The sequence below is a fragment of the Dipodomys spectabilis genome, unplaced genomic scaffold, assembly GCF_019054845.1.
Source record: "Dipodomys spectabilis isolate Male_0828 unplaced genomic scaffold, ASM1905484v1 ptg000107l, whole genome shotgun sequence".
NCBI classification, from domain to species: Eukaryota; Metazoa; Chordata; class Mammalia; order Rodentia; family Heteromyidae; genus Dipodomys; species Dipodomys spectabilis.
In genome coordinates this window covers 4,066,805-4,093,323 of record NW_024870784.1, presented here as the reverse complement: position 1 = coordinate 4,093,323, position 26,519 = coordinate 4,066,805, and the positions used below count along the sequence as shown (strand labels likewise).

Here is a 26,519-nt window from a genome sequence, read left to right as displayed (position 1 = left end):
GCTGGTACTATAGTACTCGAGTCACTGCTCCACTTCTGGATTTTTGGTGGTTATTTGGGAATAAGAATGTCCAGGACTTTGCTACTTAGCTGACTTTGAACCATGATCCTCAGATCTCAGCCTCTGGAATTGCTTGGATTACAAGCATGAACCACTCCTACTGGCTCCCAGATCAGCTGTTTTTGTTTTTTTTTTTTGTCGGTTGTGGGGCTTGAACTCTGGGCTTGGGCACTGTCCCTCAGCTCTTCAGCTTAAGGCCAGCACTCCACCGCTTGTGCCACAGCGCCACTTCCAGTTTTTTAGTGGCTTATTGGAGATACAAGTCTCATGGACTTTCCTGCCCAGGCTGGCTTTGAACAGTGATCTTCAGATCTCAGCTTCCTGAGTAGCTAAGATTACAGGCGTGAGCCACTGGCATCAGGCTTCAGCTAATTGTTGAGGTAGTATTTTGCTAACTGTTTGCCCAGACTGGCCTCAAACCTTGATCTCCTGCATATCTGCCTCCTAAAAAGCTGAGATTGTAGGCATGTACCACCTGCAATGAAAATGCTCCAAGATGTATGTTTTAAAGCAAGGGAATGGTAGCTGTAAAAGTAAGATGAGATCATCGAGGGATAAGTAATTGAGGAGAGAGGTAGTGACATTAGTCTCATTCTTTTTTTTTTTTTGTCGGTTGTGGGGCTTGAACTCTGTCCCTGAGCACTTCAGCTCAAGGTGAGTGCTCTACCACTTGAGGTACAGAGCCACTTCCGGTTTTCTGGTGGTTTATTGGAGATAAGAGTTTCACGGACTTTCCTGCGGGGGCTGGCTTTGAACCGTGATCCTCAGATCTCAGCCTCCTGAGTAGCTAGGATTACAGGTGTGAGCCACTGGCGCCCGGCTCATTCTTTAAATTGGGGGAAAGAGGAAAAGAAAGAAGTTACACAATTTATTACTAGGTTATTGTATCTTACCATCAGGGTTATGAAATTCTGTTGAATGTGCTGAGAAATAAATTTGTTTTTTATTGCTATTGTTGCCAGTACCTGATTTTGAACTCAGGGTTTGAACCTGGGTTTGCTGGGCTTACTCAGGTAGTGCTCTACCACACCTCCAGCCTGAATATGTTACATTAAAAAAATAAAAAAGTAGGTCTGGGAAGGTGGCTCAGTGGTATAGTGCTTGCCTCCCCTGCATGAGGCCCTGGGTTCAATTCCTCAGCACCACATAAGCAGAAAAAGCCAGAAGTGGTGCTGTGGCTCAAGTGGTAGAGCGCTAGCCTTGAGCTGAAGTGCTGAGGGACAAAGCCCCAGGCCCAGAGTTCAAGCCCCATGACTGACATAAACAAAACAACAACAAAACACACAAAACAACCTGTAGGTAACCTTGTTTCTCCAAAGTATCTATTGTTTGTGTATGTCTCATTTGCAAATAACAAAGGGATACTGTTATCTGGAACTTTGTTTTCTGATAAAATCAGGAAACCTTAAAATTTCAGAATTAGAACAGATTTTCAAGATGATCATCTAATTTGAAATGTCATTAATGAAAACTTATAAGGGTGAGCAAATTAGTTGGAGAGGACTTCCTTAAGCATACAGTAGTAAGGAAAAAATATGAAAACAATAAAATAAGCAACAAATTACTTGAAACTAGGCATCTGTATTTCATGCCTATAATCCTAGCTACAAGGAAGGCAGAGAGGCCAGTGTGGGCCAAAAAGTCCCAGACCCCATGTCAACCTGTACAATCCCAGCTATGAGGAAGTGTAAATAGGAGGATAGTGGTCCAGACCTGGACCACAAAGAATAAGAACTTAAAAATAACCAGAGCATGGGGGTAGAGACATGACTCAGATGGTGGGGGTCCTGCTAATGAGTGGTAAGTGTCAGATACAAGAGAGAGGGGGGTAGGAGGGAGAGAGGGGAAGAGAGAAAGAGAGAGAAAGAACCGGAGCAAAATGGTTTGATAGGATAGCCTATGTTATATATAGCAAGTGCCTGTCTAGCAAGTAGACAGTGCTGAGTTCAAAGCCCATTACCAGACTTGAAGGTTGACTTGATTAGAATCTTTAAATGGTGCATTGAATCAGTACACACAAACATAAAAACAAATGATGAACTGGGATAAAAATATACTACACAGACAACAGCTTGAGGATTTATACCCATTATATAGGAAAAAAATATCAATAAGCAAAATACTAAGAAGAAATACCTGTGTTAATTCCTAGAATGTGTACACCTAGTAAAAATAATTGAGAAAGTAAGTTTTTCTAGCACATCAGAAGAAAGAAAAAAATCACCTCCAACACCTCTCTCTCCTCTCTCTCTCTCTATCCATGGGACTTGAACTCTGGGCCTGGGCTCTGTCCCTCAGCTCTTCAGCTCAAGGCGAGCGCTCTACCGCTTGAGCCACAGCACCATTTCCGGTTTTCTACTGGTTTATTAGAGATAAGAGTCTCACGGACTTTCCTGCCCGGGCTGGCTTTGAACCTCGATCCTCAGATCGTGGCCTCCTGAGTGGCTAGGCTGACAGGCGTGCCCTGGCCCGGCCCCTTTATACTCTAGCTGACCTGAGGCCGGGCAGCGCGGGCGGAGTGGAGCTCCGCTCCGGAGCGAAGGCTTGGGGCTCCGCTCGCTTGGTGAGGAGGAAGTGCGGACGGTCGGTCGGTGGACCCAGGCCGGGTGGCTCTCGGTTAGGAGGGAGGAGGCGCTCAGCGGGTGCGCACGTTCTTCCTTCCCTCTGCGGGCGGCGGTCCGGTGTGGAGCGGCCGGGGCGGGTGGACCTGGGGCCAGGAGATCTGAGGTCCGTCCTGCCCCACGCCCGCCCGGGCTGCACCGAGCGGGGCGGGACCGGCGGGCACCCGTGCGGGGCGCCCCGTCCCCGGACTGGGGCGCCCCGGGCGGGCGTGGCGCTCTCGGGGACGCCGGCCGCCGGCCGCGGGCCTCTGGGGAGTTGGTTGCGGACCGGGGCTCGCTGCTCCCCTAGCTGGGCTTCTCGTGGAGCGCTGACGGCCGCACCCCTGCCCTGGTGGTGGCTGATGTGTGTTCCGGCGCCCCGGCCAGTCTGGGCCCGGGAGCGGGGACCCGAGGGAGCGTACCCGCGGGCGGGCCGCGCTCCGAAGGCTCCACTCGTGGCCTTGCGGTGCTCGCCCCCTGCACCTTCCCGCCGCCAGGTCTGCGCTTTAAGACGAGATTGGAGGTGCTGGGGACATAGCTCTGTGACAGACCCCAGTCGTTTCTAGAAGGTGTAGGTCTGATCTCCAGCGCGCGCTCTCTGCAGTATACACTTAGGCTTTCTTTATTAATCTTTTAAACATGTAATTTCTCTGCTGGTGTGAGGTGCCGTGGGGAGGGGTGGCCGTCTCCCAGTCAGCTAATGAGGACCTTCTCTTCTGCGGGCAATGCCACTCTTCCTTCACTGCCCCTCGGTTTTCCCCTCCCATCCCTGTCACAGGTTACCCAGTTCATTTTCTTCTTCTTTTTTAATCTTTAAGTCGTTGTTCAAAGCACTCTGCATCCACCGTGTCAGTCTGAGTACAATACATCTTGATTAATGTCACTTCCATTCTCCCCATCTCTCCCAAGCTTTAGGCTTCCTCTAAGTATGCAAGTCTCCGTTACCGAGAGCAAGTGTTCAGGCTGGCTGAGGAAGAAGAGAAAGTCCCGTACCTGACTCACTGCTAGGTTCAGAGTTCTCAGCCACAGAGCAGGGTGAGTCCGATTTTCAAGTTACCCCTGGCTGTATCTTTTGGTGACCCCCAGTGTCTGTCTGGGGGTCCCTTTCTCAGCTTTGGTCCTTCACTCCTTTTGCCCATTCCCCCAAGTGTCAGCACCCCACCCAGCCATCCTTCCTGCCCTCCATTTTCTAAATGCTGTGAACGTGCAGTGAGGACCGAACCCAGTCTACATCTCCATACCCTGAAGGCGGCCAGGTGGTGGGGATGCCCCGCCGGATGGGCAGGCCGGCGGGCTGGCCACGGTCAGGATTTAGGCAGATCTGCTTTTCCAGCCTGAGAAAGGTTAGGCCGTTTACTGGGAAGGAGACTCCACCTGCTTTATGAAGACTCTCAGCAGGCCAGGCTTCCAGCTCTGTTCAGAGGAGGACTGGTGTCATAGCTCCTGACAGGGTGAACCGGAACTACAAACCTGCCCTCTGTTCCCTTCCTGTGGGCTGCTTCTCCAGCACAGTGGTCATAGCCTCACACCCACACCAGGTAGACACAGTCAGTATTCTCCATTAGAGCTGTGGAGAGAGAGGCACATGCCTGTGGTCCCATGGATGTTGGGGGAGAGTCTTGCCAGCATATGAACCCCAGGATGCCCAGCCCTGACCTTTCCCCTTCCCTACATGCACTGCAGCTCACATAGGCCTAGTCTTGGGTACTCTGCTTTTTTCTTATTTTCCTTGCAAAGATTTTAGACAATTTCCACGTTCATTCACTTGACCTCTTAAACCTGTCCTCTCCCAAAGGTTTAAAAATGTGGCTCCCGCCTGTCATCCTGGCTACTCAGGAGGCTGAGATCTGAGGATAGTGGTTCAAAGCCAGCCTGGGCAGGAAAGTTTGTGGGACTCTTCTCTCCAGTTAACCATCAAAAAGCTGGAAGTGGAGCTGTGGCTCAAGTGGTAGTGTCAGCCTTTAGCTAAAAAGGGAGCGTGCCTGGGGCCTGAGTTCCAGTCCCAGCATAAAAAAAAAAAAAACTTAAAAAGTTTAAAAAGGGAATGTGTTTGCTTGTAATGCAGAGAATTTTGTGAGCACTTCGCTCTCTACTGGCCAATGGGTAAAAAGAGATGGAGAGGTTCTACCTCTGGAGAAAGAAATGGAGGTCTGAGCCCAATTTGGATCTGAAAGTTTTTCTTGAGTGCCTGCTGTGAGTAGGCATAGTGCTAAACGCCAGGGGTAGAAGGTGAAGAAGAGGTCACTACAAATGCATTTTTTGTATATTCAGTTTTATTGTAAATGTATTAGAATTCCAGAATTATGAAGCTTGAGGCAGTTGGAGATGATTTGGTTTGTGTTTCTGTCCTTTTGTTTTTGCTGGACCCGGGGCTTGAACTCAGGGCCTGGGCGCTGTCCTTAAGCTTTTGTGCTCAAGGCAGGTGCTGTACCACTTGAGCAACTGTTCGCTTGTGCTCTCCTTTTGTCTTTGTAATAGTTAAGAAACTGAAGCCAAGAGAAATGAAATAACTTCTTTAAGACTACATGGCTGGTAGTGTGCACTTGTAATTCTAGTACTTGGGAGGTAGAGACAGGAAGATCATTAGTTTGAGGCCAGCCTGGGCTACCTATGAAGACGGTCTCAACAGACCCACACATCTAAACAAAGAGCATATGGCCGTTTGGGAACATTGAAGAGTAAAAAAAAAGAGTGATAATAAAATTAAGCAGAAGGTCATACTCTGCTTTTCTAGAATTCCTTGTTCTGAAATAATTTTATTTTATTTATTTTTTTGGGTCCGGTCATGGGGCCTGAACTCTGGGTCTGAGCGCTGTCCCTCAGCTCTTCAGCTCAAGGCTAGCCCTCTACCACTTGAGCCACAGCGCTACTTCCAGCTTTTTTCTTTTTGCGTATGTGGTGCTGAGGAATCGAACCCAGGGCCTCATGCATGCAAGGCAAGCACTCTACCACTGAGCCACCTTCCCAGCCCCATGAAATAATTTTAGACTTACAAAATATTTGCAGATTGCTGGCCATGGTGGCGGATGCCGGTAATCAATGAGGAGGATAAGGCTGGAGGATCACAAGTTCGAGACCAGCCTGGGCTACAAAATATTTGCAGAAATCTTCAGTGAGTTCTTTATACCCGTCACTTTTCTTTCTAGGGTTATTATGTTCCACAACCATTGAGCTATTTAAAATGATGTCTTAACTCTGGTTTTACTTCAGGTTGCTCCGGGTTTTTTGTTTGTTTATTTTGAATCTATGTCATTTCAATTTGTTACTGTGCATCTAGAGTCTTCTGTGCTCTCAGTTACATTTATCCAGTGAAGGTTTTTGGGGACAGACAAATTAAAATCTCAGCTTCCCCACCCAGATGTAGGTTCTTAAGGCAAATCACTCAAATGTTCTGAAATTCAGTTGCTTATTCTTCAAGTAGCAGTCGGTTATAGTCGCTTTGCAGAGTATACTGGTCTATTTTCATTTACTATAATAAAATATTAGAGGTTGGGTAACAATATAAAGGAAAGTTTACTTAGGTCACAGTTTTGGAGGCTGAAAGTCTGAGCTTAAATGGCCCCAACTGTTCAGCCTCTGGTGGGGCCTCTGGTTGTGCCAGATGGCGAACCTGCCAGAAGGGTGCAAGCACAGTGTTGACCTGGTTTTATAACAATGCACTCTCTTGACAAACCACACAGTACCTCTAGGGCCCTAACCTCCTTTCTCTAGAATACACCTCTTAGGAGGTTTTGCCATCTGTCTTTGTCTCTCTGTAGTATTCCGGTTTCAAACTCAGGGCTTACCATTTGTGAGGCAGGCACCCATGCCTCCTCTTTTGGCACTGGATGTTTTGAGATGGGGTTTTGCTTCTTGCCCAGACACAAGCCTGCACACTGGACTGCAATCCTCCTATTTCATGCCTCCCCCTCAGCTGGGATGACAGGCATGTATCATGGAGTCCCATGAATTTTTTTTGCCCAGGGTAGCCTTGAACCAGAATCCTCCCAAACTCTGGCTCCTATGGATTGAAAAATGTGGATACTACTGTCCCAGCTTTGGTGGAAAGTTCTCAGGTTGGCCTTGAATCACCATCCTCCTTCTACCTGCCTTTCTAGGTAGCTATTATTACAGATGTGAGCTACCGGGCTGGGATTCCACCATCTTTGTTGTTGTGCTACCCCTGGGCTTGCACTCAGGGTCTAGGTGCAGTCCCTGAGGTGTTTTTTTTTCTTCAAGGCTAGTGCTCTACCACTTAAGCCACAGCTCCACTTCTAGCTTTTTGGTGGTTTACGGGAGATAAGAGTTTCATGGACTTTCCTTCTTGGGCTGGCTTCCATGCAATCCTCAGATCTCATTCTCTTGAATAGCTAGGATTACAGGCATGAGTCATTGGTGCTCAGCTCTGCTCCTTATTTTGAGATGGGGTCTCTTCCTCCCTGGTGCCTGGTTTCAGTCCACTATGTTATGCTTCTTGGTATGAGACACACATTTTGTTAACAGGCACACATCATCTTGCTCAGTTTTTTGTTGAAAAAGAGCTTCATGAAACTTTCCCTGCTCAGGCTGGCCTGGAACAGAAATCATAATAATTTCAGCCCCACAAGTAGCTAGGATTACAGGTGTGAGCCATGAGCAGGTGGCTCTGTGCTGCTAGTTTAAATCAGATGGACAAATGGCCAGGATAGGGTACTTTACAAATCTACCCTTGGATCAGCAAAGACTTGGGCAGGATACACCCGGCTGCTTTACTGAACTGACAAGTAGCACAAACTATTTCCTGTGTTTGAAGGTGTTGAGGGCTCAGTACTTTATACATTTTCCCATGGGAAAAATCTATTTGTGTCAGGAATAATTATACTACCTTGGGACAAGAACACCATGAATCATAATTGGTGTTCCTTCTATCCACTGGTCTCAGATCACAGTCAGACTGGTGACCCACATGTGGGAAGAACATGCCGTGCAGTCTTTGGGGACTAGTGATATTAAAGCAACAAACCAGGACTGGGAAGATGGCTCAGTGGTAGAGCGCTTGCCTTGCATGCATGAGGCCCTGGGTTCGATTCCTCAGCACCACATAAGCAGGAAAAAAAAAAAAAGCTGGAAATGGTGCTGTGGCTCAAGTGGTAGAGTACTAGCCTTGAGCTGAAGAGCTGAGGGACAGTGCCCAGGCCAGAGTTCAGGCCCCACGACTGGACCCAAAAAACCCCACAAAAAACAAAACAAAAAAAACAAAACCAGGGCTGGGAAGGTAGCTCAGTGGTAGAGCGCTTGCCTTGCATGCATGAGGCCCTGGGTTCGATTCCTCAGCACCACATAAGCAAAAAGAAAAAATCCAGAAGTGGCGCTGTGGCTCAAAGTGGTAGAGCGCTAGCCTTAAGCTGAAGAGATGAGGGGCAGTGCCCAGGCCGAGTTCAGGCCCCACGACCGGACCCCAAAAAAAAACAACAACAAAAAACACAAAACCAGCGTTGTTTGAATTTATGTAATGGAAGTTCCATAGCATGCATGCATGCAAGCATCTATCTATCTCTATCTATCTATCTATCTATCTACCTACCTATCTATCTATCTGGAGTTTGCACTCACAGCTTGAGTAGGCTAGGCAGGCTATACACCACTTGGCTCGAACCCTTTTTTTGCTTCAGTTATTTTTCAGGCAGGATTTTTTGTTTTATGCTTGGGTGCTGGCCTCAGACTGTGATTTTTGTATTTTCAGCAACCTCCTCAGTAACTGGGGCCACTTGCAAGTGATGCCCCTTTTATTGAGGAGATGGGGTCTTGCTAACTTTTTGTCAGGGAAGTCCGTGAACCTTGATCCTCCCAGGCTCTGCCTCCAGAGTAGCTAGTATTCCAGGCATGAGTCACGGCACCCATTTTACCTTATCCTTTTGAATGCCTGCTTAGTATGATCTAATAAAACAGCCTCTTCTCTCGTCCCAACTGGACTGGACAGAGGCCTGTTAGCTCCTGGTATGGTTCCTTAGCAGATGTTTGCTACTAATGCTTTAAATGTGTGTCCAGAGCCTTCGGCTCCCAGGGGAGGGAGGCTGGGTGTGTTGGCTAAATTATACCTGGCAGCCTCCGTGCCCCACCCCTATCCGGGTCCCTCCTTTCTCCCTCCATCGCCCCTACTCATTAGGCATCTGCAGTTCCCTTGCCTCCACCACCTCCTCAGGTCTGTGTGCTGGTGCAGCCTTGGCCTCTTGCAGCCTCTTCCTCTCCGCAGCGACTTTCTGGTCCCCCAGCTCCTCACCATCCTCCCAGACCCGGCTTCCCTCCAGAACCCCATCCCTGGCGGGCCCCACGTCCTCCACTTCACACAGGTGCACGACCCCACCAGCTGACGTCCCTTCTCCAGGATCCCCTTCACCCCACTTAGACTCTCCTTTCCCTCCATCACACGGTTCCCAGCCCCGTCCACTCGGAGCGCGTTCCCGTACCGCGCGCGCGCGCGCGCGCCTTCCCCGCGGCTTGTCTCTTCCGGTCTGGGCGGGGCGGGTCCGGAGGCCGCGAGGTGGAGCGCCCGGGGCCCGGGCGCCGGCCATGCTCATCACGCTGTGCTACCTGTACCTGTGGGCGCGCTGGGGGCGCGCGCCCGCGGCCCTCGTGCCCGGCACGGTGCGGCGACTGCGCGCGCGCTGCTCCTTCACTTTCTGCGCCGCGGCCGCGCAGCCCGGGGGCGCGCGCGTGTGCCTGCGCCGCGGCGGCCGCGTCTTCTGCGTCGGGGAGAGCCAGGTGTGCGGCGCGGGCCGGGCCGGGGGCGGGGACCGGACGAGGGCGCGGGGCGCGCCCCGGGGCTCAGCTCCCCCCGGAACCGCTCGGCCGCCGGGGGGCCGGGCCTGGGCCGGGGGCCTGAACTTGGAAAGAACTTCCCCGCTCCTCTCCATCTCCGGGCCGGCGCCCCCTCTGCGGGCGCCCCGCGGGCCTCGCATCCTCGGCGCTCCGCCCAGTGTCGGGGCGGCGCCGGGGTTCCGGGGAGGCCCGGCCTCCGACTCCGCCCCTAAGCTCTGCTGGACGGGGCGCCGCGCCGGAGTCTGGCCGGTCCTCCGCCCTGTGGGAAGTGGGCGCGCTCTGGGCCGGGCGAGGCCTCGCGGGCTGGGGGAGGCCCGGGGGGGAGCGTTCGCCTCGGCCGGGCTGGGGCGGTCCCGGGGCGGAGCGTTCGCTCGGCCGGGCTGGGGAGGTCCCGGGGCGGAGCGTTCTCCTCGGCCGGGCTGGGGGCGGTCCCGGGGCGGAGCGTTCGCCTCGGCCGGGCTGGGGGCGGTCCCGGGGCGGAGCGTTCGCTCGGCCGGGCTGGGGAGGTCCCGGGGCGGAGCGTTCGCCTCGGCCGGGCTGGGGAGGCTCCGGGGCGGCTCCGTTCGCCTCGGCCGGGCTGGGTTGACCGCGGCCCGCACGGGAAGACCGCAGCGACCGTCCCTGCCAAGGAAGCGCCGCCCGGTGCTGACCAGTGCAGTGCGGCCCGCCCCGCCGGTCCCCCGGGCCTGCTCCGCCGCTTGGGTCCCTTGGGAACACGGTTGACACAGATAACTGAGATCTGAGTGGCCGAGGGCAGCTTTCCGGGTGCTCTTTTGTTTTTGGGTAGGGTCTTACTGTAGTCCGGGTTGGACTCAAAACTCCGGATCCTCTGGGTCCTCCTGCCCAGCGCAGCCCCACAGCCAGTCCAAGGGTGGGGGTTTGTATTGCAGTGGTTTCTAAATGCGATTGATTCATTTAGAAAATAACCTGTAGGGACTCAAGCTGTAGAGGGCCAGCCTTGAGCAGAAAAGCCAATCAAGATCGCCAGGACCAGAGTTCAAGCTCCAGTACTGCTCACACACACCAAACCCAAAAAAACCTCGAGGTTTAGGTCAGAAAAGAAGCCGTGAGCTTATAAAACTTTGGAGGTAAAAATGTCTCAATTCTTCTGATGCAGGTGGCTCACATCTATAATCCAATCCTGCTACTCTAGAGTCTGAGATCTGAGGATTGAGACGGGAAGCTAGCCTGGGCAGACAAAACCGAGACTCTTATCTATAACCAATAAAACGCTGGGACTGGAGGTGAGCCATGAAGCACCAGCAGTAAACAGAAAAGCCAAGAGACAGCATGAGGCTCTGAGTTCAAACTCCAGAACACACATACAAAAAGGAAGTTAAAGTCTTTTTTTTGTGTGTGTGTTGGTTCTGGGGCTTGAACTTGGGCCCTGGGCACTATTGTCCCTTTTTTTTTCCCTCAAGGCACTGACCCTGAGTTATGCTCAATGTCAGCACTCTACCGTGTGAGCCACTACCCTACTTTGGGCTTTTTTTGATAAGTAATTAGAGATAATAATCTTATGGGCTTTCCTGCCTCAGCTGGCTTCAACCTTAATCTTCGGATCGCAGCCTCTGGAGTAGATTACAGGTGTGGGTCACCAGCACCATTTCTTTCTTTCTTTTTTTTTGGGTCCGGTTGTGGGGCTTGAACTCTGGGCCTGGGCGCTGTCCCTCAGCTCTTCAGCTCAAGGCTAGAGCTCTACCACTTGAGCCACAGTGCCACTTCCGGCTTTTTTCTTTTTGCTTATGTGGTGCTGAGGAATCGAACCCAGGGACTCATGCATGCAAGGCAAGCAAGCGCTCTACCACTGAGCCACCTTCCCAGCCCCCCCTTTTGTTTTCTTGGTCTTCGGCTTTAACTCTGGGCTTGGGCGCTGTCCCTCAGCTCTTCAGCTCAAGGCTAGCTCTCTATCACTTGAGCCACAGCTCCACTTCTGTTTTTCTAGTGGTTTATTGGAGATAAGAGTCTCATGGACTTTCCTCCTCGGGCTGGCTTTGAACTTCGATCCTCAGATCTCAGCCTCCTGAGTAGCTAGGATTACAGGTGTGAGCTACTGGTGCCCAGCCATGTGCTTAACTGGAGATAAAAGAGTCTCAAGACTTTTCTGCCCGGGCTTGCTTTGAACTGTGAACTTCAGATCTCAGCCTCCTGAGTAGTTAGGATTATAAGCACAAGCTACCACTAGTTACTAAATGTGCTTTCAAATGCGATTGGGAAAGTTCTTTCATGCTAGGCTGGAAGGAATAGTGGTCAGAATTAGTTGCATAGAAACAAATAGCAAAGCCGTGAATGCTGTCTCACAAGACATAGAGGGGGGCTGTGTGGCTGGAAGCACTGAATTGATGTGGTCTGCAGAACGGTTCAGATCTTTGTGTGGATCTGGCTGGCCAGGACACTCTGGCCGAGATCATTGGCACTTGTGGTTTGAAGTGACATTGAATCCTGTTTCTTTTCCTCCATGCAGTCCATCGACGACTTGAACAAATGGGCCCTGTTTCTCGTCTCTCCCTTTAGACTTGAAACAGAACACATAGCATTTGTGACAGAGAGCATTTGGGCTCAGGGTGACAATTTCCAGAGGCCATTGTCTTCAGAAACAGTGAGTACCTTAGGTTTTGATTTGTATGTTAGAAGGAAAATATGTGTCTTAGTTCTAGCTAAGTTTTGTTTTTTTTTAATTAATTTTTTTTTGCTGGTACTGGGGCTTGAACTAGCTAAGCAAATACCTCAGCACTGAGCTATATCCCCAGTGCATAATTATTATGCTTTTTAATTTCCTAAATCATTGCTTAATTGTACATCATTATGGGGCTAAAGGCCACACAGCATCTTTTAAGTACAAAGTTACTGTCTTTAATGCAGGGTAAAGACCATGCTGCTGTAACAAAGAGGTCCAGAACTAGAGGCTCAAGTAAGCCCAGGGAGGTGGTTCCTAATGACATTAGTAGAAGCTGGCTCCTCCTAGCTCCCATCTCTCCACCATCCCCAACCCCATCCACATTGCAGCCCTCAGCATTGGGGAAGAGAACAATTTGGAGGACAGCCAGCTTGCTCTCAAATTGAGATCCAGAAATTTCCCATGCTGCTTTAGCTCCAGGCAGTTGTCCTGAACTTAGTCCTGGGATCTCCAGGTCACTTCAGCGTCAGGGAAGGATGAGGCCTGCAGGCCCTAGGAGACAGCATATGCTCTGTACACACTGAAGTTCTGTTATTCCAGGGGACCTAGGGAGAATAAGTATGGAGCCAGTGACCTCTGTTTGCCGCTGTTTGCATCTCCCTTAATAATGGTCTGTACATGAGTCTCTTAATTCTTAATTTTATGCAGTGGTAAGGTACACACCTTCCAGGCAGACTGCACTTTTCACTTAAGTCATTTTATTTAGGATTACAGAGTTTGCTAGTCTTGCAAACAGGCTGGAGAGACATCCCAGGTTGCTATGTGGAGCTTTGGCTTATAAATTGGACTTCATAACCTGAAAAGAGGCTCATCTTCTAGTTCATTGACTTTTTTTTTTTCAAGCCTATACGCAGGTTGATACTTAGCACAGTGGTTCATTTTAAGCGATCTAAAGAATCTGTTGATCTTTTTCCTAATTCTATAGTTAATGGAAATTTTCGGATCCTCTGATACTAAGTAGAAATATATTATGTGGGGCTGGGAAGGTGGCTCAGTGGTAGAACGCTTGCCTTGCATGCATGAGGCCCTGGGTTCGATTCCTCAGCACACATAAGCAAAAAGAAAAAAGCCAGAAGTGGCGCTGTGGCTCAAGTGGTAGAGCGCTAGCCTTGAGCTGAAGTGCTGAGGGACAGTGCCTAAGCCAGAGTTCAGGCCCCACTACCAGACCCCATCCCTCCCCCCCCCCCCCCCCAAAAAAAAGAAATATGTAAGAAAATCCTTTGAATCAAATAGGATCTCACATACTTTCACATTTTATTTTTATTTTTTCCAGTCCTGGGGCTTGAACTCAGGGCCTGGGCACTGTCCCTGAGCTTCTTTTTTTTTTTTTTTTTTTTTTTTTGCTGAAGGCTAGCACTCTACCACTTGAGCCGCAGTACCACTTCTGGCTTTTTCTGTTTATATGGTACTGAGGAATTGAACCCAGGGCTTCATGCATGCTAGGCAAGCACTCTACCTCTAAGCCACATTCCCAGCCCATATATACTTTCACATTTTTAAGACTGTGCAACTGTTGTAAATATTTATTTCACAATTTTAGATGTTTCTAATGGTCATTCTATAGATTTCCAACAAAGATGAATCTCCTGAATTCAGTTTAAATTTCCTTCTCACATTCAAGTTGTCACTTATTCATGAGTAGATAGTTCCTGAACACTGTTATTTGGCTAGGTGCATCAGCAAATACCAGCAGGTAAGGGCAGATTGAGCTCAATTCTCAATGTCTTCTGTGCTTAGATTGGCACCCCATTTAGAAAGAATTGAAGACCCACAGGAGTTACACAGCCTCTGGATACCTTGAAGTTACTTAGGTTCTCTGTACCCTATGGGGCATTCGCTCACTCATCATTCATCCATTTCACTTAAGGTTTATTGAGTGCCTGGTACTTCGTACATAGCAACTAGGACTGGCTATGGAAGAGGTACAGAAAGGTAACAGTCTCGCTCAGGGAGTGGTGGGACCTTTCTAGATTGGGAAGGACTTCCAGGAATTAGGAGTGGAAGAGGAAGTAGCAGGTGGGAAAGCCAGAGGGCACTGATCTGATCCACTGCATGAAGTTCAGTAGGGATGGGTCTACACTGCCCTGGGGCAATGAGTGGCCCCAGAGAAGCCCAGGGGGAAAGGCTGCCCTGAGGTGCTATGTGGGGATTACCTCAGTGAAATGGTAGTTGCCTTGAACTCAGACATGAATGCTGTCCTGGCAGTCACAGAATAGAGAGTTCAAGTTAAGATGTTCCTATTGCAGTTTATTAAATCAATTCAAAACATGCAGCGAGGAACCAGAGTAGCCATCTGTGTCCAGCTAACCCTTTGGATCTGAAGCCTGCAGACTGAAGATTCCATACTTGAATTTAGGCCATGGTATGGTCACACACCCTCTCTGTCCCTCTGCTGTGTAGTTACAAGAACCCAGCTGAGGTGAAAAGGGCTCAGCGAAGGGAAGCTGCCCAGAGCCGCCACACGTGCCATCTGTCTATCAGAGTAGCTTTGTGCTGACCTGCTGGGAAGCTGCGCTGCGTCAGGCCTGTGTTCCTAGGCGGGATGTGCACTGGGCGGGGATGGGCCACAGGCTTAAGGAAGGTGAGACTGCCTGGCTGGGGGTGGTGGGACTTGGTCTTACTAATATTTAAGATTTACGCCGCTGCTCCATGACTTGCTGCTTATAGATAATCCCCTCTTCCCTTCTCTCCTTTTTATTTGTGTTCCACACACATGTTCCATTCATTCTGTCTTTAGCGTGTCTTATAAGTTTCTGACTCACTAAACTGTCACAGGCACATTTTATAGAACTTCTCCATGCCACCAGCTGTGTGCAAGGCCCACACATACTTGTCCAACCTGGTCTCTCACTTCTGGGCTGCTTCTTGGACTTTGAGGGTATGTATTTGTGCATGCTGATAATGGGACTCGAACTCAGAGCCTGGGTGCTGTCCTTTAACATTTTTGCTCAAGGCCGACACTGTCCCACTTGAGCCTCAGCTCCCCTTCCATTTTTTGGTGCTTAACTGGACTCTCCTATCTAGGCTGGGCTTCAAACTGTGGTCCTGAGATCTCAGTGTCCTGAGTGTCTAGGATAGTAAGTATGAGTCACTGGTTCTCCATTGACTTGAGTTTTAAGCTGAATGGCGCAGATATTCATTGCATGCCATCACAGTGTGACATCAAGTCCAGAGTTCAGTTCTTGGGCAGATTTCTGCCTGCCTCTTCTAAGAGGAGACCCCATGTTTAGGGCCAACCAGGGCTTCCTTCGCTTTGATCTTCAGGAGTAAGCTGTTGCTTGACTTCGCCTTTCTTCTCCCTCTTTTGTGTGTCCTGTTTGCTTTTATCCTCTGGAAGGCATTGGTGCAGGGTGGGGGGATGGGGAAGTGAAGTAGCGTCAGCCATGGAGCGGCTTGGCTTTGATCCAAGGGCCCTGGCCTTGCTTGAGGGAGTTTACACTATCTGTGGCCCAGAAACCTGGGACCTAGAGAAAGGAAGTGCACTTAGCTGAGGAAGCAGTTGGCCTGGGCGAGAAACTTGATCAGGGATGTGAGTATATGTGTATTGTTCTTTGGCCTTTTCCTGGCCTTCCTCTTCCTTTGTCTTTTTGCCTTGCATCTCTGCCCTTCCAGAGCCGTATGAGAATTTAATTGTTGGTTTCTTTTACAGGAAGTCAGTGCATGCCACAGTGGGGTGCTAACTCAGTGTTTGCCCATTGGAGACTTAACGTAGCTGAGCCTCACTTGTTCTGTGGGCCGTAGTCGGCATTAGCTGATAGCAGCATTTCCTTTTAGCTTTCTGCAGAAGTTGCACTGTCCTGTTGTGACTTTCCCACTCATCCTCATCTGAAAAGTTCTTCCAGCTTTTAATTTATCTTCTGCTCCAGGCTTTTGTGTGTGTGGGGGGGCCTTACCTTGACCTTCACTCTCATCACATCATCTCACAAGTGAGATGATGATCTTAGTACTGACGTGCTTCCAGTTTGGCCAGCGGGGACACTGAGGGGCCGAGGCTTGCCAGTCAGGTAGTGGTGATGAGCGGACTTTGAATTAGGCTCAGATTCCTGGAGCACTGGAGCACTAGAATACTAGAGCCAGGCTCTTCTCTCCAGCTGCCCGCTTCATCCTTCGGAATCCTCAGAGAGATTTTGAGCTTCGCTCTCCCCAGTACTGGATTCTGGGCTGTGCTGGGTCTCCACCCCCTTGTGGTAGGGATGTGAACTGCCAGCAGCATCCCAGGAAAGTCTCACTGTGACAGCCTGATTCCTCAGTGTACACCATCACAGATTGGGCCTATGGTTCTTGGATGGCACCTGAGCAGAGATGGTGACAAGGTACATTTGAAGTCATTGAGTATGGTGGACTTGTCCTCTCCACCCTGTGACCAAGGACAGCAGTTTCAGAGGGGTCCTTGTCCTTTTAGTTCCTTAAAGCAACGGAAACTTCAGCTCCTTTGAAATGACAGGGTTCTAATTTAATGTTTCCCCTTCCTTTTAATTGTTATTATAAAGATGATGTATAGGAGGGTGCACTTATCAGCTAGAATGAAAGTGTTTGAGCCCAAACAACTTGGATATTAATAAGATGTCATCAGTACCCAGCAGTTAGTTTGCATCTGACTGCAATTAATGTGAAGAATCTGAAAAAAAAAAATAGTGTCTGCTTATTCTAGAGACAAAGTCTCAGCCCTTCTTTTCCTTCCCCCTCACCTCCTCTTTTCTCAGATTGTCAAGTGGTCTGACTACTGTTTGCCATTAGCTTGCCGACCTGGGGATCCCTACCAGTTCATTGCTGAAGCAAGCGTGGACAATTTTAGCAAGCTGGGAGTGGCGTTCATGGAAGATAGACTCCAGATGGATAATGGACTGATACCCCAAAAGATTGTCTGTAAGTAGCTCCTAGCGGACATCTCAGGTTATTAGCTGAGCGCTGTGGTACACTCTGCTGGTCTAGTTTAAGGCATTACTTAGGTTAAGTAAGCCAAGCTAGTTTGATTTAACCATATTAGTATAAAACTCATGTTGAGATTTTGGGGAGCACATGGAGATAAAGTTAATAGATTTTTTTTCTTTTGGTAGTATTGAGGTTGAACTTAAAGCTTCTCACTTGCTACGCAAGTATCTACTGCTTGACTTACACCTCCAGCCCTTCCTACTCTGGCTGTTTCTTTATGTGCGTGTGCTAGCTGGTATTGGTGCTTGAACTTCTCAGGGCCTTGGCATTGTCCATTAACTTTTTTGTTCAAAGTTGATGGTCTACCAGTTGAGTCACATCTCCCCTTTTGGGGTTTTGCTGGTTAATTGGAGATAACGTTTTCACGGACTCTCTTACTAGGATTGGCTTTGAATCCCAATCCTCAGTCTTAGCCTCCTGAGTACCTAGATTACAGGTATGAGCTGCAGGTATCTGGCATGCTCTGGCTGTTTTTGAGATAGGATGTGTATTTTTGTCAGGGCAGGTATGGACCATGGTCCTCTAGTACTTCACATCAGTACTCTTAGCTTTTATTGTGCAGATGGGGTCTTGTGAACTTTCTCTTTTTGGCCTTGGCTGGCCTGCAATCCTTCTTCCAGCCTCTTACATAGCTGGAAAGACAGGTGCTTGCTACCATTCTCAGTTATTTGTTGAGATGGAATATTGTGAACATTTGCCCAGGCTGGCCTCAGAGTACAGTCTTCTTAGTCTTTCCCTCCACGTAGCCAGGATTGCAAGCGTGAGCCACTGGCACCAACTCAAACCAGAATTTTGCACAATTGTATTGTCGGGAGATGGCGCCATGCAATGTAATATAAGATACCCATTCTACACTGTACTTGTGATCTGATGGGAAACACAGCTGGTATTACCAGGAACTTTTGAATCTAACACCTTGTTCCTTAAAATACGCATATCACAAATTTATTAGAGACAAATCTTTGTTCAGGAAACATGTCCAACCTTAGGCTTACATGTAAGCTATCTCTGTGTATAAGAGTTTCCATTTGGCCTGCTACTCAGGAGGCTGAGATCTGAGGATTGAGTTTCAAAGCCAGCCCAGGCAAGAAAGTCTGTGAGACTCTTACTTCCAATTAACTACCAAAAAGCTGGAAATGGTGCTGTGGCTCAAAGTGGTAGTGTACTAGCCTTGAGTATAAAAGCTCAGGGACAGTGCTTAGGCCCTGAGTTCAAGCCCTAGGACCAGCACAATAAAAAAAAAATTATTTGTGCCTTATGCAGGTATCAACAACTTTGGAAATTGGTGTTAATCATATGATTTCTTGATTTACTGTGTGCATGTGCCTCATACCATATCAGACATGCATGTAGCAAGTGCTCAATAATTTTTTCTTTTTTGGGTAGTACTGGGTTTGGACTTAGTTTGAACCTAGAGCCTCAGACTTCCTAAACAGTACTCTACCACATGAGACACATCTTCAGTCCTGCTTTTTTTTTTTTTTTTTGGTCCGGTCGTGGGGCCTGAACTCTGGGCCTGGGCGCTGTCCCTCAGTTCTTCAGCTCAAGGCTAGTGCTCTACCACTTGAGCCACAGCGCCACTTCCGGCTTTTTTCTTTTTTCTTATATGGTGCTGAGGAATCGAACCCAGGGCCTCATGCATGCAAGGCAAGTGCTCTACCACTGAGCCACCTTCCCAGCCCCTCAGTCCTGCTTTTTGTTGGCTGTTCTGGAGATGGAGTGCAGTAGGTTTTTCTGCATAGGCTGACTTCAAACTGTATTCCTCTGGATCTCAGCCCTCTTGAGTGGCTAGGATTATACATGTAAGCCACTAGTGCCTGACTCAGTAACTGTATTTGAATTAGTGCTTGTAAATTTATATTTGAATTCAGAGAAAAGATACTGGATGGACTCTTTTCCCTGTGGACCCTTTGCTGTACCCTGAGAGTGACTCCCCTGGGCATGCTTGGATGCCTGCTTCTATGCCTTCCTTTCTTTTTGGTGTCATTATCATACAGAAGAATAACACTTCAGAAATCAGTGCTCTGGGTGAAGTAGGCAGAATGACCTTCCTGGCCCACCCATCTCCCCAGTCTGGTGGACCTGAGCTCCTGAGTGTCAAAGGCAGTAGAAACTGAGCATGCCGTTTGGGTCCTTCAGGAGTGCCCTCTCAGTGGTGGGCGCAATTACATGTTTTCCAGGGATGCCTCGAGTTGAGGGGCACTGCTGGTGGGAGCCAGGCAGCGGGCTGCCCTGGACTGTTAGCCATGGAATGTGGGCGGCAGCTGGAGGCTCGTGATCTGGGCACTGTAGCAAACAGCACTGGCTTATGACCTCTCCTCTTTGTGCTCTAGCGGTACACTTGCGGGACTCCACTCTGAAGGAACTCAAGGACCAGGCTGCAAGAGGGCAAGTGCAAAGCCTCAAGCTGGCCGCCAGGCCTTCCCCAGAGCCCAAGCCTGTGCAGGATACTGTGGAGCATGCCGACAGAGATGAGCCCAGGGCTCCTGGCCAAGACTCTTGCAAGCAGCGTACAGATGGGGAGGGAGAGCCGGGGGAGCATTCCCACCTCCACCTATTCAGTTGCCACGAGTGTTTGGAACTGGAGAACAGCACCATCGAGTCAGTAAAGTTTGCCTCTGCAGAGAACATTCCAGATCTTCCCTATGACCACAGCAGCGGTTTGGAGGCTGTCACTGATGAGCTCTGCCCCAAAAGAGAAGAAAGCAGAGTTAACATGGTGGGGAAGGCACCCAACATCCTAGTCTATGTGGGTCCTGGCACTCAAGACGTATTGGGCCGGCTGGAGCAGGTCCGTTCTGTTCTAGCTGACTGTGTGGACGTGGACAGCTACACCATCTACCACCTGCCCGAGGACAGTGGGCTCAGGGACCCATGGGCCGACAACTGTATATTGTTGGTCATTGCTGCCTTGGAGCCCATTCCCAAAGACCTGTACCAGAAATTCATGGCCTATCTTTCTCAGGGAGGGAAGGTGCTGGCTCTGTCATCTTCATTCACCTTTGGTGGCTTTCAGGTGACAGGGGAGGGCACGCTGCGGAAGACAGTCCAGGACTTGGTTTTCTGCAAGGCTGACCGGAGTGAGGTGAGGCTCAGCGTCCTGAGCAGTGGCCGCTTCTACAAGGCAGGCCCCAGAGAGCAACTCAGCCCTGCTGGGCTCCACGGTCACCTGGACACTGAGGACAAGCATAGAACCATCCTGCAAGTGCCTTTTGGAAGCTGTGGAGGAGAGGCTGTTCTTTGCCAGGTGTGAAAGATGGTACAGAGGGTGGCATGAGCCTTGCTCCTGGGTGGACTGGGGCAGGACACACTCTCTAAACGTGCTCAGACATCTTGTGCCACCGTTACTTTATTCTTGGCTTGTGGTGAGTGGAAAGCTTAGGGATTCTTTGGATACCCTGATTCACCAGAACACTTGAGATGGAGATGAGGCAGGAGGTGTTAGGGTAACCTGACTCAAGGATTAGTCAGGAAACTCTTTCTTGTTTTGATCTTTTTTTTTTTTTTGGGTCTGGTCATGGGGCCTGAACTCTGGGCCTGGGCGCTGTCCCTCAGCTCTTCAGCTCAAGGCTAGCGCTCTACCACTTGAGCCACTGAGCCACTTCTGGCTTTTTTCTTTTTGCTTATGTGGTGCTGAGGAATCAAACCCAGGGCCTCATGCATGCAAGGCAAGCACTCTACCACTGAGCCACTTTCCCAGCCCATTGTTTTGATCTTTACTGGCAAAAATGTTCATAATTTTTGTTGTTGTTGTTGGTCATGGGGCTTGAACTCTGGGCCTGGGCCTGTCCCTGAGCTCTTCAGCTCAAGGCAAGCGCTCTATCACTTGAGCCACTTGTCTCATGGACTTTCTTGCCTGGGCTTGCTTTGAACTGTAATCCTCCGATCTTAGTCTCCTGAGTAGCTAGGATTGCAGGCATGAGCCACTGGCACCTGGCTATGTTTATGAAATTTATTAGCTACTTTCTTGTCTCAGAGTACACTCTAGACAAGAAAATAGAGCCCTTATTTAATGTAGAAAGTTGAAAGACCTAGGGTTAGTGATTCTTTTTTGCTGTTTTTGTTGGTGGTTGTGGGGCCTGAACTCCGGGTCTGGGCGCTGTCCCTCAGCTCTTCAGCTCAAGGCTAGCGCACTACCACTTGAGCCACAGTGCCACTTCCGGCTTTTTCTGCTTATGTGGTGCTGAGGAATTGAACCCAGGGCCTCATGCATGCAAGGCAGGCACTCTACCACTAAGCTACCTCCCTAGCCTAGTGATTCCAAACTCAGTGCTCATCATGTTAAAATAACGAAGCCTGTTAGTGTCATACATCCTTTATTCTTTTTTTTTTTTTTTTTGTCAGTCGTGGGGCTTGAACTCTGGGCCTGGGCGCTGTCCTTCAGCTCTTCAGCTCAAGGCGAGCGCTCTACTACTTGAGCTACAGCGCCACTTCCGGTTTTCTGGTGGTTTATTGGAGATAGGAGTCTCACCGTCTCTCCTGCCCGGGCTGGCTTTGAACCACGATCCTCAGATCTCAGCCTCCCCGACTAGCTAGGATTACAGGTGTGAGCCACCAGCGCCCGGCCATCCTTTATTCTTGTCTTCAGACTTGTTTAAAATCCAAGTGCTGAGAAAAACCCCAAATAAGAGTATGCTAAAATTGATTAGGTATATGGTATACTTATTTTTCATCTTGTGGGGGAAGGGGTTAATTTAGGGCCTTGCTCTTGCTAGGCTGGTGCCTAGCAAGTCCGAGTCATGCCTATTATTGTTATTTTGGTGATACTGGGTCCTCACAAATACTAAGCAGGTATTTTTGCCACTGAGTCATGCCACCAGCCTTGACTTTGCCCTTGCAATCTGTCTGTGTTAGGCTTCCATGTAGCTGGGATAATAGAACAGGCTTGCATTCTGCTCTTCATTGAGAGTGTGTCTTGAAAACTTTTCTGCCTGTGCTGGCCGTGAACTATGTTCCTCCGATCTCAGGCTCCCAAGTAGTTAGGAATACAGGCCTGAGCCACCAGTATCTGGCTCCCATTTTTTTTTTTTTTTTGTCATGGGGCTTGAACTTTGGGCCTGGGTGCTGTCCCTCAGCGCTTCAGTTCAAGGCTAGAACTCTACCACTTGAGCCACAGTGCCACTTCTGGTTTTCTGGTGGTTTATTGCAATGGCTCATGCCTGTAATCCTAGCTACTCAGGAAGCTGAGATCTGAGTATCATGGATCAAAGCCAGCCCAGGCAGGAAAGTCCTGGGAGACTCTTATCTCCAATAAACCACTAAAAAACCGGAAGTGGTGCTGTAGCTTAAGCGGTAGAGCACTCATCTGGAGCTGAAGAGCTGAGGGACAGGGCTCAGGTCTAGAGTTCAAGCCCTACAACTGACCAAAAAAAAAAAGAGTCTTATGGACTTTCCTGCCTGAGCTGGCTTTGAACCACAGTCCTCAGATCTCAGCTTCCTGAGTAGCTAGTATTACAGGATCGAGCCACCGGTGGCCCATTTTGTGTGTGCATGCTCAAGCGCGTACGCGTGCGTGCACACCAGTTCTGGAGCTTGAACTCAGGGCCTGCTGGGCACTGTCCTTGAGCTTTTGTGCTCAAGGCTAGTGCTCTACCACATTGAGCCACAGCTCCATTTCCATTCCTTTTTTTTTTTTTTTTGGTAATTAATTGGTGATAAGAGTCTCATAGACTCTCCTGCCCCAGCTGGCTTTGAACTGTGATCCTCAGATCTTGGGTGAACTGGGTATGTAGGCTTATAGGCATGAGGTGCTGTCTTTGGTTTGCATTGGTTATTTTTTGTGTAGGGTATCATTTCCTGCCTGGGTGCACACCTGGACTATGATTTAGATTTGTGAACTGTGACCTAGGTTTGTGGCATATTTCTACATTGGTGAAGAAGCAATGGGCAGAGGATAGAAGGAAAATTGGAAGGGCTTGGAAGTCCTCTGCCTCTTCTTTCCTCTGTAACCTTTTGTTAATGTTTGGGCATTCCTCACTGTTATTGAAAACCTCTGAAGCCTTGGGTCAGAAGTTGTTAGATGAGGGGCTGGGAAGATGGCTCAGTGGTAGAGCACTTGCCTTGCATGCATGAGGCCCTGAGTTCGATTCCTCAGCATCACATAAGCAAAAAGAAAAAAGCCCGAAGTGGCACTGTGGCTCAAGTGGTGGAGCACTAGCCTTGAGCTGAAGAGCTGAGGGACAGCGCCCAGGCCCAGAGTTCAGGCTCCACGACCGGACCCCCAAAAAAAAAAAAAAAAAAAGTTGTTAGATGAATATACTCCACTCTCAAGGATCCATCATGTAATGAGGAACTCAGGAATGGAGCCCAGAAGCCTTCCAAATATGAGCAGATTGAGCCTTCATTTTGTCATAGGAAACCTTTTATTGGGTATAGAACTGGTTTTTTTTTTTTTCAGTTTATTTTCATCCTGTGTACCATGTCTGTTTCCAGCCCTCATAGATTCTATGTTCTTTTGTTTTTTTCTGACCACATGTCTTTTGAGGGCATATAGGTTTGTTTCTTTGCCCTTCCAAAGTACCCTCATTTGTTGTAAAATAATACTCAGGCAGAGATCCTTAAAATTCAGCAATCTGGACATTGGGACAGATGAACACGTATAACCCCAGCCCGTTTCCTGTAGGGCTGTGAGCCACATGGGTTCATTTTTGGAGGCCTAATAAATGTTCCTCTTATCTTTTTCTCTGCAAATATGGTCACTATAGTAACGGTGCATTCTCAGAAAATCCACTTAAAAACCTGACTTCCTAGAGCCATATTTCAGTTTTGAAGAGTGGCTTTTACCACCTCTGCTCAGTCTTGTACTAGAAAATGTGATCCGTTTCTCTGCGTTCCATAGCAAATCTGCTTGGCGCACCATTTCAGCCGATCCCAGGACTGTCATAAAACTTGATAGCACAGGCTTGTCCTAGAAAACAAAAGGCAATATGATGCAGGCTCACAAATCAGATTCAGAGGATTAGGATGTCATTTTTGATTTTAAATGACTTCCAGTCTTCTGTGTGACAGGGTCACTGCTTTCTCCACAGGCCTCTGTCGCCGTGATACTGCACTGAGATCAACTAATAAATATTACTACAGGCTGGTTAGTTTCCTCTTTCTTTGTTCAATTTCATAGTCTTCATCTTTGTCATAAATCTAGTAATGATGTAACCCAGTAAGAGGTGATAAAGGACTTCAAGAAAAAACACAGCTGTGTGTTAGGTGCGGGTGTCTGGGCCAAACCTGTTGCCGATTTCTGCCCTTGCCTTCATAATGGTCAAGAAAGTCAGGAGCCCACAGCTCATGCCTGTAATCCTAGCTACTCAGGAGACTGAGGTCTAGGGATGGAAGTTTGCTAGACTCCCATCTTCAAGATGGAGGAAAAAAACCAGGACTGGAGGCATGGCTCAAATGCTGAGCACCATCTCGAAAGTGTGAAGTCCTGAATTCAAATGTCAGTACTACCAAAAAAGAGAAAGGAGGGAATGTTCAATTGCTTGTAGTACTGACTGAATTTGTTGGGAATGTTTAAGGATGTGGATTGAGGCTGCCAGGAGTTTGACATGAAGTTGTCCAAAGCTCTGAAATGGATTCCAATGAAAAGTTTGTTTTCTTTCTTTCTTTCTCCTGTTGGTCAGGGTGCTTGAACTCTGGTCCTGGGTGCTGTCCCTGAACAATTCAGCTCAAGGCTAATGCTCTACCACTTGAGCCACAGTGCCACTTCCGGCTTTTTCTGCTTATGTGGTGCTGAGGAATTGAACCCAGGGCCTCATGCATGCAAGGCAAGCACTTTACCACTGAGCCACCTTCCCAGCCCGAAAATTTAGTTCATGGCAGAGTGGTTCTGCTTTTATGGCCTAGTTTCTTATTCACGGCTTCATTGACATGCTGGGCCAGATATAATTCTCTGTTGTTGGAGGGAGTTCTGAGCCTTTTGGGATGGGTAGTGGCACCCTGGTCTCTACCCACCAGATGCCAGTACCCTTAGTTGGTAGCTGGATGTGTTTTTATCTCTGCCTTTTAGTCCCGTTGAAAAGCCTTCCATTTAGAAGAAGCCAAGTTACAGAGATAGGCTGTGACCATAGAAACAACATTAAAACAGTTGATGAGACTGCACACTCTCCTCTGCGCCGTTCTCTGTCCAGGCACAGAACCAGGGATGGTTGGTACCAGCGCTTGGTACATGTTGGGCAAGCACTCTGCTGTGGAGCTGCACCCCCATCCATGCCTCAATCTTGAAACCGTGATCTAGGCTAGAGCATTTATCCAGTTTCACTGTCTTTCTCCCTTGAACTAGGAGTTCTGGTGTAGCTCTGGGTAAGTGGAAATGAGTTCAGTGCATTCCTCTGTATGTGCTTCTTGGATATGACGTGCAAACACTCCATCCAGTGAAGCTGCGAGCACTCCGCCCTGTGCCTTTCTCTGTGATTGAGCTCTGGACAGACAACTCTGCCACCTGCAAGGTCCCCTCTGGATGACCACGCTGCTGTGCTGTTGTCCACCTAGCCCTGCTTTGTGTGCTTGAGAGCAGAGGCCCCCACTTCGAGTAGAGGAGACTGGACTCTACAGGATGGGTCCTGTGAGGGATCCTTCGTGCCTCCCTCTCTCCAGGGCCATTTGGAGGGCAAGCCCCCTTGTTCCCCACCAGTCAGGGACCATGTTGGACAGTGCTCTGCCAGCCTTTACAGATTGGCCGCCATGTTTAGCATTCAGACCATTGTAGGTGATAATATTTGAAGGTTAGATTGGCTTAAGCCTTGGGTGGGAATTGAGAGATCAGAAGCCCTGCAGGCTGGCACCGTGCTCTTAATTTTTCCAGTGTGTGACGGTTGGTGAAAATAAACTAGCTCAGGTCTCTCTTCTGGATGCCCATATTATAGTGACTCCAAGCTTTAACAGCCCAGTTAAAATCTGCTCTTAAGGAGGCTGGGAAGGTGGCTCAGTGGTAGAGTGCTTGCCTTGCATGCCTGAGGCCCTGAGTTCGATTCCTCAGCACCACATAAGCAAAAAGTAAAAAGCCGGAAATGGTGCTGTGGCTCAAGTGGTAGAGCGCTAGCCTTGAGCTGAAGAGCTGAGGGACAACGCCCAGGCCCAGAGTTCAAGCCCCACAACTTGACCCCCCCACCCCCCCAAAAAAAATATGCTCTTAAGGAAGCCAAAGGTCCCACCAGTACCTTCCCTCATTCAAGGCAGAGATGTTGGTGGGTGGAGATATTTTTACCTGGACAGTGAAGCCTGGACCAAACCCAGAATTCAGCCAGGTGAAGGAGGGCTCAGAGAAGCCGCATTCAGCTGTTTAAATTCCTGCAAACACTCAGAAACAAGGACTGACTGAACTGTCCTCCATGGTGTTTCCGAGCTGTGACTGCTGGGTAGAATGGAAATTTCCAACAGGACCCATGTACTTCCCTGGGTCCACTAGTGACTTCAGGTGTGTTCCTAGCACAAGCATCTTCTAGATGTTTCAGTTCAAGTTAAGGGACTTACCCAAG

General features: G+C 49.1%; 1 protein-coding gene across 2 annotated transcripts in view; it reads left to right on the top strand.

Annotated features, from left to right (window-relative positions):
* The window catches only part of Hlcs (holocarboxylase synthetase), a 156,755-nt gene that overhangs the window by 5,792 nt on the left and 124,444 nt on the right, over positions 1-26,519 (top strand). Inside the window, exons 1-4 of one of the 2 annotated variants that reach the window (XM_042687372.1) lie at positions 9,189-9,380; positions 11,902-12,036; positions 16,818-16,980; positions 19,380-20,293. In XM_042687372.1, the coding sequence (XP_042543306.1) occupies positions 9,189-9,380; positions 11,902-12,036; positions 16,818-16,980; positions 19,380-20,293 (1,404 nt within the window). Of the gene's footprint in view, positions 1-9,188; positions 9,381-11,901; positions 12,037-16,817; positions 16,981-19,379; positions 20,294-26,519 lie in introns of those variants that run through there. The other variant, XM_042687373.1, reaches the window with a different exon arrangement.